Source organism: Apteryx mantelli, chromosome 16 (assembly GCF_036417845.1).
Source record: "Apteryx mantelli isolate bAptMan1 chromosome 16, bAptMan1.hap1, whole genome shotgun sequence".
NCBI lineage: Eukaryota > Metazoa > Chordata > Aves > Apterygiformes > Apterygidae > Apteryx > Apteryx mantelli.
In genome coordinates this window covers 2,680,238-2,698,264 of record NC_089993.1, presented here as the reverse complement: position 1 = coordinate 2,698,264, position 18,027 = coordinate 2,680,238, and the positions used below count along the sequence as shown (strand labels likewise).

General features: G+C 42.4%; 1 protein-coding gene across 1 annotated transcript; it reads right to left on the bottom strand.

The window, feature by feature from the left end:
• Positions 1-903: 903 nt before the first annotated feature.
• On the bottom strand, positions 904-17,021 carry IL20RB (interleukin 20 receptor subunit beta). Its single transcript, XM_013939990.2, has 7 exons — positions 16,809-17,021; positions 11,387-11,513; positions 10,415-10,605; positions 5,555-5,679; positions 1,882-2,032; positions 1,430-1,575; positions 904-1,258 (listed from the first exon to the last, which is right to left on the bottom strand). The coding sequence occupies exons 1-7, from the start codon at positions 16,870-16,872 to the stop codon at positions 1,133-1,135; spliced, it is 930 nt and encodes a 309-aa protein (XP_013795444.1). The 5' UTR covers positions 16,873-17,021; the 3' UTR covers positions 904-1,132.
• Between the last annotated feature and the right edge of the window lie 1,006 nt (positions 17,022-18,027).

Genomic DNA, 18,027 nt, shown 5'->3' with positions numbered 1-18,027 from the left:
GGTCCTTGGCCTAGAAGGCTATTAATGGAGTGAAGGTTGTGATGTCTCACGGCATCTTCCTCCTGAGGAACACTGCTTCAACTTCTTGGTAGGGATCAGCCTCAGGCAGCAGCAGGAGCCTGTTTACAGACTAGAAAGAGGCTTTCTCCTTCTGAGTAGGGAGGCATGGGGAGTAGGGAATAGGACAAAGAGATGGCATGAGGTTCCAAATCTCAGAAATTAAATGTAGACAGAAGGACAAAAATAAGTTATCTTACCAAAACTGAAACACAGATGAACAACTTTTTTCTCAGCCAGTAACTAAGTATATGAATGACTTTACTAACAGCTGACACTATCCCAAAACATAAAAACTAATGAATGCTGCACAAAATCTTTTTCACGGGACATAAGAAGAAAAATGGCACGATAGTGGGGCACAGATGCAGCCCTAACATACACTAGTGACCTCAAGAAGCCCAGTTCCCATCAGTTCCCTGTGTTCACTATAGTGAAGGGAGGGAACATCTAAAGAGGCACAGCTAGATCCAGCTTGAATTGCTGACTCCTCACCTGAGTAGTCTTTTCATACCACCTTCCTATAGGACTATCAGTGGATACATTTCCTACACGTCAGAGTGATATTCTGTAATACCTATCCAGTACCAGGAAATTTTAGCAAAATATGAGGCTACTCCCTGCTCCAACAAAGCTATCATTTCAAAGCTATCATTTCCACTCACATCTCCCCAGCCTTCCTCATATCATGCCCTTTTGGGATGAGTGGGGAATCTCAGGATATGTGTCCTCAGACAAGGGACAAAAGATCCTAATACCCATCTTTACCAGTGAGGACACTCAGAAGATGTCTGGTCATCACTATGGATATGAAGGGAAAGTACAGAAACTAGTAGTTGTCATCTGTAGCCTTTACTTGCTTTTGTTGATGGATGAAGATGTTACAAAGAGGATGACAGTAGCAACCAAGACCACATGCTCACACACAACACCTTTAGTTTTCAGCATATTTTAGACACAAAGAAAACAAACATTACTTATTGGTACTGTGAGGAAAACTGCTGAGGCACAATCTGCCAGACCTGTTTAGAAGATATGTTTCCACAGTATCAGTTTTTTTTTTTTCTGGTCTGTTCTAAAGTGTTTCTTGAATCCACAGTCGAAGAACCTCTTCTGAGGGCATCACATGCACCATCAGATCACAGTGTTCAGCTTCTTCACTCCCACACAGTATCAGCTGCGTGGAGGGCTCTGATACTTTCTGTAAAACAAGTGCACTCATATTCAAACACTTTCAGACTGGCAAGCTTGTCTGTCTTTCTTCTACCTGCCCCCCAGAACTGTTCCTCCTATCTTGCCTGCCACAACTGCCCAGAGACCTGGTGCTCAGGACCCAGCCCCCTAGTAGCAACAGGCAAATCAAAAAAATTACCAGTGTGTCTGGCAGGACAACAATGGGGCAGCAGGAATACTGAAAGATTTTACTTGTTTTCCAGGCGAGGAAAGGCAGGGTCAAAGCAGCCACAGCAAAGCTGGCAGAGGAAATGAGGGCAGTAACAAGCCACATGGATCTGCCACCTAGAGACAACAGAAGGAGAAAACTTCTCAGAGAATCTGTGAGGACAAACCACTCAGTGCTGTCAGACTGATCCCTCTGGGACTGCTCTTCTCACTCACCCTGGTGAGATTCACTGCGTGCACACCAGGGAAGGACTTCAGTGCCAGTGCACCTTTTTTACCTCTCCCAAGGAACAAATGGGGCAGTGTACTTGCAAACAAGACAGGAGACATTAGGTGGAAGCAAAAAGAAGAGACCTGAGCTGCTGGGGTGTCCTGCTTGGGTGCGACTACACTGGGGGAACAGAAAGGAAAGCTGGCTGTTACCTTGTGCCCTCACGCACTGCATCTGGCTGAAGTTGCTGCTTCTGTTGATGGCCTCTACATATGTCTGAGCTTTTACACAATAGTCAGTTCCTGCCTCCATGGTGTCCAGGTGAAGCGTGGAGCTGATCTCTTTCACCATCTTCTGCTGCATCTGCAACAGGCCCAGAAGAAAGAGCATCAGAACTTAGAGTAAGGGTCTAACTGAGTGCAGGGGTCCCACCATCAATGCTAGCCTAGACATTACTAGGAGAAAAGATAGGAAAATAATAGGAGCAGCAGATGTCAGAGTAGATTGTGTGAATAAAAAAAGAGAAAGGAAAAGCAGCAGGCCATAAAGTGTGGTAAAGTGAAGTGACCACACTTGTCTGGAAGGGTAGGAGGGGATGGAAGGAAAGAACTATGAACCGAAGAGGCTTCATGATGGTGTTGGGCCACAATATTAGACCATGACCTGCTTCTCTGGTGAAAGGGCTGGATGACTGGTCTGGAATCAGAGTTTCTGTTGGGATGCAAATATCATGCCCGTGCTACCGGTGCTGCTATTCTAGGGGTGCTGAAGCTTTTCTGTGATTTTGAAGCACAAAGAGGGGAAGGGATGGACTAAGGAGGAGCAAGTGAGAGCAGCAGATAGATCTCAGTACCATGTCAGATTTTGCACCCCCAGGGTCCTGCTGCTGCAGCTGTTTGAAGCCTCTCCATTTGTTCAGCTGTACAATGCTGTGGTGTCCCACAGCACTGTATATTTTCTCTGTCCCTCATTTGTACTTTCTTCACACATCTGGTTCCTGACAGGCTGGGAGGGAAGTATAAGGGAGCTTCTTTCATGTGGATGATGTCCTTATACACACTCCCTCACTCCTGCCCCTCAGAATCTGGCATGTACAACTGTAACATGCTCTAGTGCACCATAAGCAGTGTATGAACACTGGAACATGGTTATCTTGCAATAAAAAGGGCTCCATTAACTGCTAGCAAGATGAAGTTGCTATTTCTAGTCTGCCCAGTCATGAAGGGAGGACAGGTAACACTCAGCCAGTTGCTCCTAATTCTGTGTTGCAGATACAAAGCCTATGCTGACAGAAGGCCTCATGAGCTTGCAGCATCATATGCATGCAGACACCACCAACTAGCCAGCAGGGCCCTCCTGGAAGAGCAAGTCCTTCTCTCCATCAAAATATCCTCCTCCACAAAAGGGTGATCTTGAGGTTGTTGGGTTTGAAAAGACTTCAAGGACAAAATCAGATCAATTACTAGCTGGGGTGCATAACCTCTTGAAAAAACTGAAATAAGGGGTGTCAAATATGACATTTATTAAAAAAAAAAGGATCCCAGGAGACATCCGGACAAGTACTGAATGGTAAAACTGATGTTTATGACTGTCCAGTTGATAGAAAGTATTCAGAAGTCTGGAATTAATGTTCATGGGGATAAATATCACATATTGGGAAAAAGCTAATATGTATTTGTAAAAGAAAGTCAGCTACAAGCCTATAAGTTTCCTTCTAGAGCACATGGACAGGAGACACGTGGTTGATATGGTTTACTTGGATTTCCAAAAGGTTGTCAAGAAAGCCCCTTTCAAAAGGCTATTAAGTTAACAACCATGGAATAAGAAGGCATCAGGGCCCTATGTGCACTGATTAGGCTGTGATTGCCCTGACCAGCCCCAGCTGGGCTGCCCCACTACCACCACCACCCTGCCCATGACCCAGGAACCCTATTTAAGCTCAGCCCAGAGGCTTTAGTCTCTTCCTGAGCTATGCTATAGGAGTGCTGGTCTCTAGCCCTGTCTTCTGGATGAACCTTGGACCTATGTTGTAGATGGCTGGTCTCCTGGATGAGCCCCTGGCAAGTACATTGCAGCTTTGTCTCCAGTCCTGTCTCTGGCCCTGAATCCTCTGGCTCCTGACTGGGTTCCCTGGATGGACCCTGGGCCTGGTTCATTGCTTGCCTGCTCTGGGGTGGTTGATGGATCCTGCTATGAGCATTTGGTTCTGCCTGCTGTGGTCAGACCCTATAGGTCTGCACCCTATTAAGGAGGGCACTGCCTGTGTTGGGCTCCCCCTTGGATCCTGGCTTGCCTGTCCTTAGTGAACAGCCCTGCTTCTTGCTGCTCCCTGACAGAAGGAAGCCTTTTGTATGGTTAAATTGCTAGCTAAAATATAAGATACAAAGGGTATACTTTAGGAGGTTATGGTGGAGACCCATGTGGATCTGCGCTCACCAAAATGTTAGAAGGGTGATCTAGAAGGGTGAAGACTGAAACATGCCAAGAATACTAAAAAACACATCAGAGTACTAAAGATGACAGCCAACTGTGAATAACTGCAGGAGGACCTTATAATAAAATGATAAATGAGATTCAGCACAGATAAATTTGAGATGATGTTCACTGGAATTTTTCTCCTTCATTTTTTTACACATTCAATAGACATTAGTGGAGCATCCCAGTCAGGGACAGGAGCTTGAGGTTCAAACAAGAAGTTTTATAAAAGTGTCAGCGATGTGGTGGTCACAAATGTTAACAACTGCTGGGAAAAGAAAAGAGCATGAAGACTTGTTTTGTTCTGTAGTACAAATACATAATGCTCCTGTGCCTTGAACTGTGCAGGTATAGTCCCTTTCCACCTTAGTAAAGGCACAGAAGTATGGCAAGAAGAACTGGAAGGATAGAAAGGCTCCTATGGGGTACAGCTAAATAGACTAGGAGTCCTTGACTTGGAAAGAGACAGTGAACACAATTACTGGTGCGGTGGGGAAAGTGAGCAGGGAATAACTTCCTCTTTTCTAAATTAAGATTTATGTGGCACAACATTTAATTAAGCTGCAGAACTCCTTACTACAGGAAGCTATACATGCTAAGTTCACATGGCTTCAAAACCAGAACATTAAAGGCACTAGTTCTGGCTCAGGAATTCCCTGCAGCTGTCTCTGAAGCTTGAGAAACTAATCTAAGTGTGATTGTACACAGATCCTGTTCTTATTTGCTTCTCTGGTCACCTCCATTAGCCCCTGGAAGAAAAATAAAATACTGGATTGTACAGACCTGTGATCTGATTTGATATGGCTGAATTTATATTTTTATGTTATTAGGTGCTGTGGAAACATGAAGTTCCCAAGAGAAAAAATTCTTGGAGTCTAGTAAAAATGGAAGTACCTGAAAGGAATGCAAATTGTCAGTATTAATTTTTACCCGGGTATAATCAGTACCCTCAGCAAGTACATTACAGCTCATTCTCATTGGGCAGTTGTATTTTACAAGAGACTCCTGACAAACCTTTGTCAGCACCTCCAATGTGACATCTTAATCTAGGTCCAAGTAAACCAAAGGATTTCTGAGAAGAAAGTCAGCATAAGCACCTTCAGTCCATGACTTCTGTTTTGGTTTATTTTAACTGCTGAGGTTCCCTGTGGGATTCCCCTTCCAAGAAGACAGAATGTGGAAAGAGCAGACAGGCTTCTCCACAGGAATGAGAACAACATACTGGTGTATGCAGAGGAATACTGTAGACCCTGACTCTGTGCAGATCCTCCAGCCTTGTGTAACAGTGACTGCCATGATCCACTTGTTGCAGCGTGGAATAGAAAACAGCCCCTGGACAATGTCTGTGTGGTCTCACTCTAAGTCATGTTGAGTCTCTGTCCTCACCCAAAACCCAAGGATAAAACTTACCCTACTCTCCTGGCCCTTCTTCCAATAGAGAACACAGAACTGAAAGGCAGGCCCCATGTCTTCCAGCTCCACTAGTAAATGATACCCATCTGCTATGATCTTCATCAGAGGTGGGGTCAGGTAAGCTGCCAACACAGAGAGAGCACCATTATCATGGCAGAGACAACTCTTAAAAAAACAACAAAAACAAACAAATAAAAACAACAACAACCAAACAAAAAAACCCTCCCTTTTCCTAGCTAGAAGAGGAAGGGAAGTTCCTTGCTATTGCTGTCCTTCAGCTGCCACCATGAGCGCAGTAACATATCAATCTGAAATAACAGCTGATTGCTTCAGTGGGGCAGAAATTCTTCTGCCTTCTTCCCAGTATGTCTAGATATTGAACAGGAGGAGGATCATGACTGTGTTGTGATGTTGTTTGGCAATAGCTGTGTTGCACAGACTTGAAAGGTTTTGAATATTCTCCAGTGGAGGGAACTGTCTGGCCCAAGGGTCCCATGTGATCTACAGCAGCAGAACCAGTTGGGCCACCAGAAATTGAGACACTGGATCAGGCCAGTTCTGCTCCTGGGCATTAGCTTAGCACTAAGACACAGAGTAGGAGCTGTGGAAACAGCTGCTCCTTCATGGAAATTTTAGCAGTAACTCAAAGATGAAGGAGAAAGCAACACAAGCCTCAAGGATAAGCAGAGTTCAATGTTCCTATCTGAGAAAGGAGAACCCCAGGAAAGGGTTGGGGGGGGGAAAAGCTATTCAACCAGTTTCTGGGTTACATTTTTCCAAAACTTCTGCAGCTGAGAGCTGCTCTAAATCTGCCTGTCAGAAGGAGAAATGAGCCTGCTTGCAGCAGTAGAATATTTGGTAGTGTGCTCTGCTCACTGAACAAGCTGGGGATTTTCAGGCTGCTGACCTTACACAGAGATGGGGAGGCAAGGGCTTGACAGCGCCTCACATTTCACCCACACAGCTCTGAGCCCATGTGGGGACTAGTTAAAGGCTTGAGGCTCACTTAAGGTTAAAAGCTACAAATCTCTCCATAGTATTGCTATTGCGTGTGTTCTTAATGACCTGGCTTATGGAGTCCAGCTGAATTTATTCAGTTCACATGAATCCTGGATTTCCTTCCAGTGTCTACATGATTTTGGATAGAACTGGTCTGCTGACCAACTGTGACTTATGTTTTTTTCACTGTATGCATGACTTGCTTCACACTTACTTCAATATTCAAAGTTTGGAGTGGTCTGGGATTATGCTGTGAGGAATATTACAGAAATCAGAATTAACCAAACATGGCTCAAACTACACAGTGTACATTTGTGAATTGGGAATCAGGGCAGCACAGAGATCATATTTGCACTAATATACTTATCTATGCCATTTCATACCATTCTGTCATAGTTGAAACTGGCTTCAACCTTGTTTTCAACAAAAGGAGGAGAGCAATGTATGAAAAGAACATACCGAAGTACTTAATAGGATTTACTCTTGTGTGCGGTGAATTGACATTAATATTGAGGAATATGAAAATACATAAAGTATGTTCACAATGAGTGTTCCACAAACGGGAGACCAGGAGAACTATTTCCTGCTTTAAAATGAATCTGATTAACATAATGATCCCTCAAAAAAAAAGTGATAATGCCATTTTGAGTTTTAAAAAAATTGGGCTGATTTATTAACAACTGGACACTGCAAGATGCAAATACTCACCAAACAGGATCATTTAATATTTACCTCCTGTGCGGGCATCCTGGCTACCAAGTAGCTATCTGAATGTTGATAAAGAGGAAGTAATATTGACAAAATTATTATTTTTAGAAAGATCTTTGAAATGTTTTTCATGTACACCCTTAAGTATACACCTAAGGCTTTGAGACTAGAGGGCTTTTTTGGTCTAGAAGTACTGTGGGAACAGCTGATGCCCTGTCCCTCCATGAGCCAAATATGCAGTGTAGTATAACTTGTGGGCTGTGCCTTGAATTCCTTAGTACCTGTCAGTCTCAGAATGCTGTATTTCCTAAGGGACACCAAAGCAGGCAAAGGAAAGGGAGCAGTAAATATGCATAGGGGACAATACATCTGTAAGAACTTGCACCGACTTTTTTCTCCTTCAGATGTCTGTACATGTATGCACATTCACATTGTACCTGATTGCAAGCCATATCCTCTGAACTCTCATCGCTTAGCCAAAGGAATGTATTGAGGTCTCTAAAACAGTGACTAGAGGATTATGTTGTCAAATACTTCACTGTAGCAGGAAGCCTTGGTGATGGCTTAGCATTGGGGAAAGGTGTAGAGGTAACTCCAAGTGGTCACTCAACAGATCTCACAAATGAGTCTTGACACTGTGCAGAATCCATCAGGCTATCTTTACTGGAGATCTCTACCATGAAAATGAATGGACAAGTGAGTCTCCCTCAAAGGTTTTGACTCATTGAAATATACAGACAAAGTGTGCCTGCTATCCAAGGTGCCTAGTGGGTGTGTGGCACTGCTGACAACAGCTATTACATTGCTGAATGTGGCCAAACAGGTCCACAGCAGTTTGACGGGGTCTTCCCTTTCTGTGGTTCTTCCTATTTTCAGAAGCAGCCCTAGGCACTGAGATGCGCTCTGACTGAAAACAAGCCTGAACATGACCTAGAGACTGTATCTGTCTGAGATTCCCACCTAGTAACTAGGATCCAAGTTTGCTACAGTCCTAAGCCAGGTGGATTCTGGATAGCCTGCTCTCAAAGTGAGGGGAGGACTGAAATTCCAGTCAGGAAAGAAAGTGCCTCGCCATGCCACACACATTCCTCAGTGCTGACTTAAGGGTGGGGTTGCCATGTAGAGTTAGGATCAGACTACAGCAGAGATAATGAGGATACAAGCTGAAGGAAATGGGTTGTGAGCCTGAGCTGGTGAACAGCTTGAGTGATGAGGAGCTGGGACACTGATGCACATATGTGCAACATATCAGCTTTCTTTTGGTGACCAGAATGAGAACTGCTCAAAGCTACAGTTCAAGTCTTTTAAAGATGTTGATGGTTTCAGCAGTTGGGAGATGGAACTCCCTGTATGAAAGTTCTTCCACAATCTGCTGCTTGTTTTTCAGCAATGCTGTACCTTGCAGGTACACAGCGACCTGGTGTTGAAAATACAGAACTGCTTGCAGAGAAAAGCAAGATACCAGACCGCCTCAGCTCCAGCCAGTGCCAGCACTATGGGGCTATTCTAAAACTGAGAATCATTTGAAGAACTGGTGTCTGTAGCCCATTACTAGGACCTGATAATTTGCTATAAAAGTTGCAAGGTCCCAGAATGGTGGAGTCTGTTGCATCTGTGATCTAAGCTGTAGGAGCCTTCAGAAGCCTGGCTAGGGTCCTTCATGGCCACTTGTCATATAATCCACTCTGCCAGATGGGGCATGATGAAAAGACAGATTTTCCTACTATATCAGCTGACTTTTAAATCATATGCTTTACAGGGAATTCTGATTGAACTCATGAAGACTGAAGCAGCACAGCTACCAGTGAATGAATAGTCCAGGACTTGGGATGAGCGTAATCACCAGCATGGTAGTCTCCTACTTATAGGATCTAGGGAAGGACCTGATGCCATCTGCAGCTTCCATCTATGTCAAAATTGTGGTTTATCGTTTAGGCAAAAAGACAGTCCCTTTCTGAAAGCTCATTGGGGAAAGAGGGAGAATGAGAAAGTTGCTGCCCTCATTCATGAAGAGGGTCAAGCTAAGGAATATCCTTTCCCTATCTCTGCTTAACAGTCTGATCTGTGGCTCAACTCCATGCTACCATAGCAACTGGAAAAGGAAAAGATTATTCATTAAAACTGCCCTCTAGGGAAACAGTTCCACACCAGCAGGCACACTCACCATCTTATGTAGCACTTCTGATGGTGCTGCTTTGACTAAGGGCTCTGTATGACTGAGGACTGGTCCCTCATGAGTTAGTAGGTAACTTCCAATGACTCATGAAGGTTTCAGATGGGGTCCACTTTGGCCTTGGACAGGCAGTTTCATCCCTGGCTAAAGCTGATGACTGCTGCCCATCCCAGATTGAGAACTGCCCGCTAATAGTGACCTCAGGAGAGGTTTTTATTGCTGAAAGCAGTTGATGGCAAGGCAGAGAGAGGATGATTACAGAGAAATACTGGAAGTAGACAGTACGCTGATTTTACATGCTGACATGATCCTTGGGTTGAGCTGGTCCTCAACTTTGCAAGAGACGGAGGGGTATGGAGAAAATAGCCTGCATTGTTAGGATTGTGGCAATGCCATGGCTTCTGTTTTTCTCTCCTCTTTTGAGGTTACTTCATATATCTGATGACATAGGAGGAGGGAATCATGTCAAGAAGGGAGCTAGATTTCTGGGACAGCGTGAGGCCAGCAGAGGAAGATGTGGCTGTTTTCTAGAGAAAGAGTTTCTCTAGGAATAGATCCTGGACCCATGGTCATGTGAGGTGTTTTGTTTCTTCCTCAGAAGAGACTTTAGATGGAGCATTGATAGCAAGCCTGATTGATGAGGACTTCTTGAAATCAGGAGCAAGACTGGTCAACCTGCCAAGAGAAATGCCTAGGGTGTTCCCACCTTTCTTTGAAGCCCTTAAACTTAAAGCCCTGGGAAATATTGCCCTGTCTCAGGAGGAAGCTCATATCCAAGAACACAGTGTGGCTGCTTGAGTGAAATATCCCAACTTGGCATGAGAGAAACTGAGTGTGTAGAACATGCTCTGCTCATTTATAGGCTTCATGTCACATGCACACCATGCAAACATGCACATGTGCAATCCCTCAACACTGAACAGAGCACTCTGACAAATACACAACTGATGTAGCACAACCCAAATGGCGGGACTTACTTGTGATGCGATTGAAGAAACCTTTCAGGGTGCCCCACTCTGATCTTCGAGTGCCAATGTCTGCCCTCACACGCAGGTTGTAGGGCACAGTGGCTGAGATATCCTCTGTGATGTTACACACTGTAGCTGTGATGAGTGAACACTCACAGATGGGGATCCAGCTCTCATTGGCATACTCTCGTTCATACTCCCTGGGGAGAGGAAAAGAGCAGACAGGCAACAAAGACAGTGATAGAGGATATCTCTATGACATCTCCTACGACCTGGGCTAAGACTGCTTGCTGGTTCTTTCCAGGTAAAACCAGTACAGGGATACAGTGGGGCTGGAGTACCAGGAGTGTATGAAACCAACATGGGTGTGCTCTAGACATTATCTAGAGATAATCTCCTAAGCAGGCTTGTCCATGAGCCAAATGCAGCACGTTACTCTGGGAAGTGGGAATATTCAACCCAGTGTTTATGTACCAGATCCTGCCCCCTCACTTGACTTGGTCATCTTTGGTAAACCAGAGTCCCAAAGAACCCATGTTGTGATCCAAGTCGTAGCTCAAGATGCTCCAGAAGCCTCCTACATTTTCCTAAGAGATATTCATGTCTGTAAAATGATTAAAAGATTAACACTGAATAAATCTCAAATGCTTTCTCTTTCCTCCTCTAAGTAACCTATTGCTTATCTTCTTAGCTTTTGAGTTCTTTGGTCAGAGACAACTTTCATGTATGGGCTTAATGCACATAGTGGATTACTCAAGTATCTATTAACAATCAGTTATTGATAAGACATGACCTCAGAATGATCTCAGAATTAGACCAAAAAGTGTTTTTTTTTCCCACTTGTGATTAACAATGATGAAATATCAAACTTCTCTTAGACCTGTGAACTGAGTAGTGTTCAAGACATATAAGCAACACAGCATTTTAAGTCTAACTAAACAGTTCAAAGAGCAAAGAAGAAAAAAAGCAGCTGGAAGTTACCCCTGAAACTCAACGGAGTATCTCACAGTTTCTCCTTGAATGGTCACAGGGCTCCAAGTTAAGAAATGTTTCATGTTGGTAGAAATAATAGAGATATTCTGAGGTGCTGACAGCAAAGCATCTTCATCTAGAATTCCCAGCAAAAGAAGGAAAAAGAAGGTATAAGAATGTAAGCTTAGATGAATTCTGCAAAACTGTGTTTTGCATTAGAAATGCACACTGCTCATTTCTTTACTGTGACTTCAGTGTTTGGATGTATTTTACAAAGAAGGGGAAATGACAACCGAAGAGCAAATGACAGAGCAGTTAGGCTGGCACTGCTTACAGAAAGGGAAAGCATACATTTCCATTATTTCAGACTTTTTCATTATACCAGTAAAACAATGTGCAAAGGTCAAGCTTTTAGAAAGCCATCTAATCTGATTTAATGAAGTCAGGTAAAAGAGATACTCTGTTGTGCACAATAAACTGTTCCAATGGACCATTTACCTCACGGTTAAAAATGTGCAATTTCTTTCCAAGCTTGACTAGGCTCTGCAGAAGAAGATCCTGGCTCAAGTACACGTTTTTTCCTATTGCAGGATTCTAATAATGTAAGTGCTTGTAGATTGTAATCAAAGTACTTCTTAATGGTCTCTTGGATAAACTTAATCAACGAATTATGACTGAAGCTATTATGTTACTCTCTGGAATCAGGGACTCCTAGGTTTGGGATGGTGCCTACAGTGTGGTTTATGGATTTTATCCTATGACATCTTAATGAAAAAACATTAGGAGTTTAGGGAGAAAAGTGCAGAAGGCAGGATTCCCCAGGTGAGCATTCTCTATACTATGGGAACAGCCTTCTATCTGTTCTGCAACTTTCTGGTCCAGAGAAAATTACTTTCTTTCTGCTCAGCAGGAAATAGTTCCCAAGGTACAAAGGACCTTTGAGACAGAGGGAGAGAGGAATGGAGTGATTCCTACCAACCCAGTGTAGCAGTGGTCATTTCAACACCCTCCTAGGAACAAGGTAACTACTCTAGCATAATATAAGTCTGTTGCAACAAGATTATTACCTTTAGCATTCAAACTTTAAAAAAATCATGTCCATTTCACTTAACAAGGTCCAGGTTCCATTAATCCCTAGCTGGCATTAAAATAAGGTGCCTTCTTTTAAGCTATACTGACAGAGTTAACTAGTTAATGTCAGTTGTCCTACCCAGGATCAAATCTAGGTTGACAGGCCCATAATCAGTATTTTCATAGTGATTATTCTTTTAAGGGACTGGCACAATGCCTGTCATCTTTCTGTCCTTAGAATATCCCTCATATTCATGTCTTTATAAAGTCATTAATGTTCTGGAGAGAACTGATCCAACTCTTATGATTCTTTGACATGGATCTGTTGACATAATGTTCAGTTGCTCTTTAAACTGAGCTGCAGAGATCTCTGAGACAAGTTGTTTTCTTCCTTGCTGTTTAGACAGCAGAATAATCACTGTATGCCTTATTAAAAGTTCTGTCGCTTCTGTCTGGTTGGGGTCAATACTATTGTCAAGGCACTTTTTGTTTCCAAAAGACTTTTTTTTAAAAAATAAACAAACTCTTTTTTGATCTTAACTCTGCAGCTCAAATACCCATTTGGTCCCTTGTTCAGCTCTCCACAGTTCTTGACATCGAGGTCACTTGTCAGTACTTTTCCATGAAATCTTGGGTCCCAGATCAATTTTTGGAGACAACATCCATAAGTGTGTGCATTATGTAATAAACTTTCGTTACATGACCAGACACTATTTTTTCCACATGACTCATGCACACAAAATGATGTTCCAGGTCTGAACAGAGGTGATTTGCACTGAGATGTTTCCTAATTTTCAAGTTCTTGACTTTAGGACCTTTTGGTATATATATATTTTTGTATTCAAGAGTCCTGAACCCTATCTTAATTAAATTGTCTATAAACCAATTTTAAAAGAATAGGATAGTTCTGAATTTGGAGATCTACCTTTTAATGGCCAAAAGATCATTTTTCATCTGGTCAAGACCTATCTTCATTTCCTGGATATGCTTAGATTAGTACACAATTTTCCTGGTTTGCTGACAAACTGTTGGCACAGACCTGTCACCTCACTTACCTGAACCACAAAAGCCACTATGGTTTCTTTTTTTCCTTTCATTAGGAAAAAACTCAGGGTCTAGTGATGGTGTATGTATCTCTATAAAAAAGGAGATCACAGTTTTAAGCTTCTTTTCTTATTGCTATAGTCTTGGGATAGCCACAGACTGCTACTGGGAAGATCTCTTCTCCAAAAAAGAAAATATGTATAAAAAAATAATCAGTTGTGTTGTACACAGAACATATTTGCCGGTTTGTACAGGGCCACCTACTTCTGAACTCTCCAGTGGAAGCTGTAGCACACAGCAACTATTCATTCAGTGCCATTGAGTATCTGTGCTACAGTGTCAGAAAGCTAAGTTTCCAGCACTGCAGATAAGACGGGGTTATAGTGTTATGGCCATGTAGTTCAAATAGTTCAAACAAATGGTGTCCTAGTTTGGACATCTGTATTCAGACAAAGAGAATTGCATCCCTCAAATAAGATATTCTTCAATGCTGTTGACCAATAAAAGCAATAATGCACCTCCCTTCATTCTGCCTGGGTCCCAGAAGAGAAGTTCATGCTCTTCCAAAATACTGTTGATCCAGAGGTAACACAATCCTGTGCCATATCCAAGCAAATATATAATATTCTTGTTTCCCAACAGTCCATCTCTCGCAACAGCTCACAAAAAATTGTAAGCAAATTAACACTGGGAGAGAAGACAAGCTGAATGCAATCCTTTGCCATTTACACAGGGAAGGCACTGATTATAAATAGTGAAGTGCATTGGTTCAGTATTAAAATACTCCATTAACTCTGGCCCATGCATTTTAAAGGGAGAAGAAACAATTAAAGTGCAGGAGACAACTGGACCAAGAGAGCAGGCAGGACCAGAGGGCTTTTACCCCAGTGCTGTCTGCCACTTCCATATGATTTTGGATTCACAAGCAATAGATAAAACCTTCACAGGACAAGCCAGACTACTGCCTTTCAAGTCAGGATACTGACTCTTATAATTACAGCACCAGTGATTTCAAAGAAAAGAAAGAAATTTCCAGATTTTCTCTGTAAGTACCATTTTTTGCCTCCTACCCTATCAGGAATATATTCCATTTAATTTGTTACACTAAGAATGGGTTTCAATTTACAACGGTGGTGATTTCTTTTGAACTTTGCTTTTCTCATTTAGATACTCTTTTTCTTCTCTTTGTGTTAAGGAATCTCTACAATAGAAGTAAGCAACTTCAGGATCAAGTCCAGTACATTTGACTTTCTAACTTTTCAGTTTAAAGTGCTTAAAAATTCCACTGATAAATTTCCATGGCTCTAGGGTAGTTTTTGATACCCTTTCTTCTCTGTGAATGTAAAACACGCCAGTATTTCATCACTTCTACTTCATCACTAGTTACTGCTACTTCATCACTGCTATCACCACTACTTACTGTTAAATGTAAAGGATGCCATAAAAAATTAATAAAATTATCTCTCTGTTTATAATAGCCTCTTCTTTCAGGGGCTCAACAACACAAGAAGAACCAATGGTTTCAGGACCAGTGTTGTGTAGTGTTGGAAGTGGTTTTCCTTGTCTATGCTTTTTCTGGTGTGCCCCTTAAAATTGTATACGCAGGGCTAAGAACGCCCTCCTTAGTGCTGTGTTAACAAACATTGTCATCTTTTAACTTCTTAGCATTGTACCATTTATTCTCCTCTTTCTAATCTGGAGGACAGCAATGTCATCAGCATATTGTATCTTAGGGCATGGTTTGCTTCTCTGCATTTGAGGAAATTTCAGCAAAGAGGTATTTGACAAGGCAATCGTGAACTCCAAATATTGGTGACAAGAAAATAGAGTAAGTATATGTCTATAACACCCCCAAAAGCTAAAGGAATTTCTTTGTAAGCCTAGTGGTAAAAATGAAAGGCCATACCTCTTGAACTCCTAGAATCATACACTTTAAGATGATAATAGCAAATTATGCTAATCAGTCTCTTTGGCCACCTTTAACCTGAAGGCTCTGGGAGCACCCCCATCCATGTTCCAGCTGCACACACTGACTACATAAGGCAAGATCCTAGCATATACCAGCTTGCCCCTTTTTCTTCCCAGCACTCTGGATACAAAGCTCAGATTCCCAGGCTAGACAGGAACCGTACTGCGATCTAACTTGATGTCTGCTCTGGGCAACAACAGGGTCTGTTCTAGACATAAACCTTCAATTGTAAAATGTTCTTTGCTCTAATGAAGGAGACTAGGAGACATAAATCTTCATGTTTCAAGTCAAGGTCAATGGAATGGGAGAACGCGTGGTGGAAAGTTATCCCATCTTTCTCTCCCATGGTCTGTCACAGTGTGGAAGACAAGGTTGGATGAATATCAGTTCTGAGTAAGGCTGACAGCCGCTACATGAGCAACACGGCTCCTGCACAGAAACATCACACAGCTAGCCAGGCCTTATTAAACACGAATACAGTAAAAATAAAACCAGATTTCTTTAAAGAATAGTTGCCTGTTTGTGTCATCTTTCAAAAAATATTTGTCACAATCTTCCCCATTGCACAGAATAAATTTTTAGAGAACATTTGACTTGAAGCTGAGTCAATGTTTGCCTGCCTAGCAACTAAGAACTATAAATAATCCATTTAAAATATTTTGCTGGCCAAAGAAGCTATAAAATTATTTTTTTCTGAAGCAGAGAACAAAAAGGAGCAAGACACAACCTGAATTCAGGAGCTAAGATGGAACATTTAGAAAGACATAACTGAGGAAAATCTGAGCACAATGGCAAGTGATGTTTTCTTTCCAGAAGAATGACTATCTCAAAAACACTGAAATATAGTCAGGACCCCCTAAGGTCAAACACCTTCTAGATATGTTTGGAGCCTAGCATTTACTTGGAGAAGCAGATTGCAAAATGCACAACCTCCTCCCAGGGCAGAGACTATCAGTGAATATTTTTGAGCCAATAACTAACACTTTATAAATCTTCCTTTCTAACCCTGCATCCACTCCACAGGTAGGGAATCCCCTGTGTTTGAAAAGATAAGCATTTAAAGAGGAATTGCAAATACAGTATTAGTAAGTTCATTTCCTTAAAAACAAAATTTTCCTTTAGATTTCAGAATTGACCTGTAGAACACAGAATTTATGGATTTTCCTTCTCATTTGCTTATTCTAGTATTAATTTTAGATGAAGAATTAAAATTCAAGACCACTTGATCTTGCACTATTGGGCTTAAGTTTGTATAACCAGGTTTAAAGAAAGGAAAAAACACTTTTTGTTCCCCCCAACCCCTTGCACTTCTGACTTCAGTCAGCTGGAGATATTTTAACCATTTACCTGTGAGATTAGGTGCAATCAGAGCGCAGAGAAAGGAGATGAGCTTTAGGGACATTTTGCTCATACTTGTCGCCTTTTCCCACGTTCATACCTTGTTGCGCAGCTCTGAATTTCTCCTTCCTAGACGGGGAGCCCTGTCTGAGCTAGCCATGACGCGAGTGAAGTGGGGACTTCAGGGGAGTATTGCAAACGTTGCTTCTGTGCCCATCTGCGCCGATGCCGAAGACACGCATGCATTGTTTGTAAGGGTGTAGTCACAGGGAGTGCCGGCGTAATTTGATTCCAGCATTGCTTTACAGGTCTGTGCAACTGCTCAACTAGACAGCATAATCCTGTTTCACTGGATTAGCAATTATATGTATTAAATGAAGTCATAAGGAGGAAACAGGATTCATTCACTGCCATGTTGTTTATATCGCTGTAAATGCTCAGTTTTCTGCTCGGACCCCAAGCTGGCTAAATCCTGGTGCTTCCAGACACCTAAGCACCAGGAAAGCTCCCCAGTATTGCCAAAGCACACCTGTGGCATCAGACTTTGCACAAAGGACTGGTGAAGGATGGCATGCCTCTGGGCTGACAGAAGGGAGGTTCATGCTCTGGTTTATCTTCAAATGTTATTTTTAAGGCAGCTGTGTTGGGTGTGTGTTGAGGGGGCATTTTGTTTTCAGATCTGAATTGGTGCAGGCATGTGATTCCCAAGGTTTTCTAATCTTCGAAGGTCTGTTGCTCTCCATATTGCTTCTTGAGCAAAGACAGGCTATTCAGCCAGCCAGCCATGTGCTCATAAACGCAGCTCCAAGAACAGCTCAGAAACATAAAATCGCTTGCCAGCTCCAAGGTTGCTGCAGCAGCACCCATTCTGCCTGTGAAGCTGGTTTCTTCAGAGGCCAAGGAAAAGAGCAAGCTCAAATGGAGGCTTTTATGTTCTGCAAAAGGCCGTTTAAATTAAACTCAACTCTGGCCATACAGCTAAAGGGGGAAAAAAGTGCCAAATTCTACCAAACGCTTTTCACTCTGGGGGAACGTATTAGAGACTATATCTCCAAAACTTCCTTTTTCCCCCTATTTGCCACCTGACAAAAGATTTTTTCTTCTAAAAAAATATCTTCTTTTGCATGCCCTTTAGTACCAAATATAAATCTACTGTTCTCAGTGGTGCATTAAAGGGACCTGTCAAAACATGTTTACTCCATATTTTCTTAGTAACTAAAGGATCTTT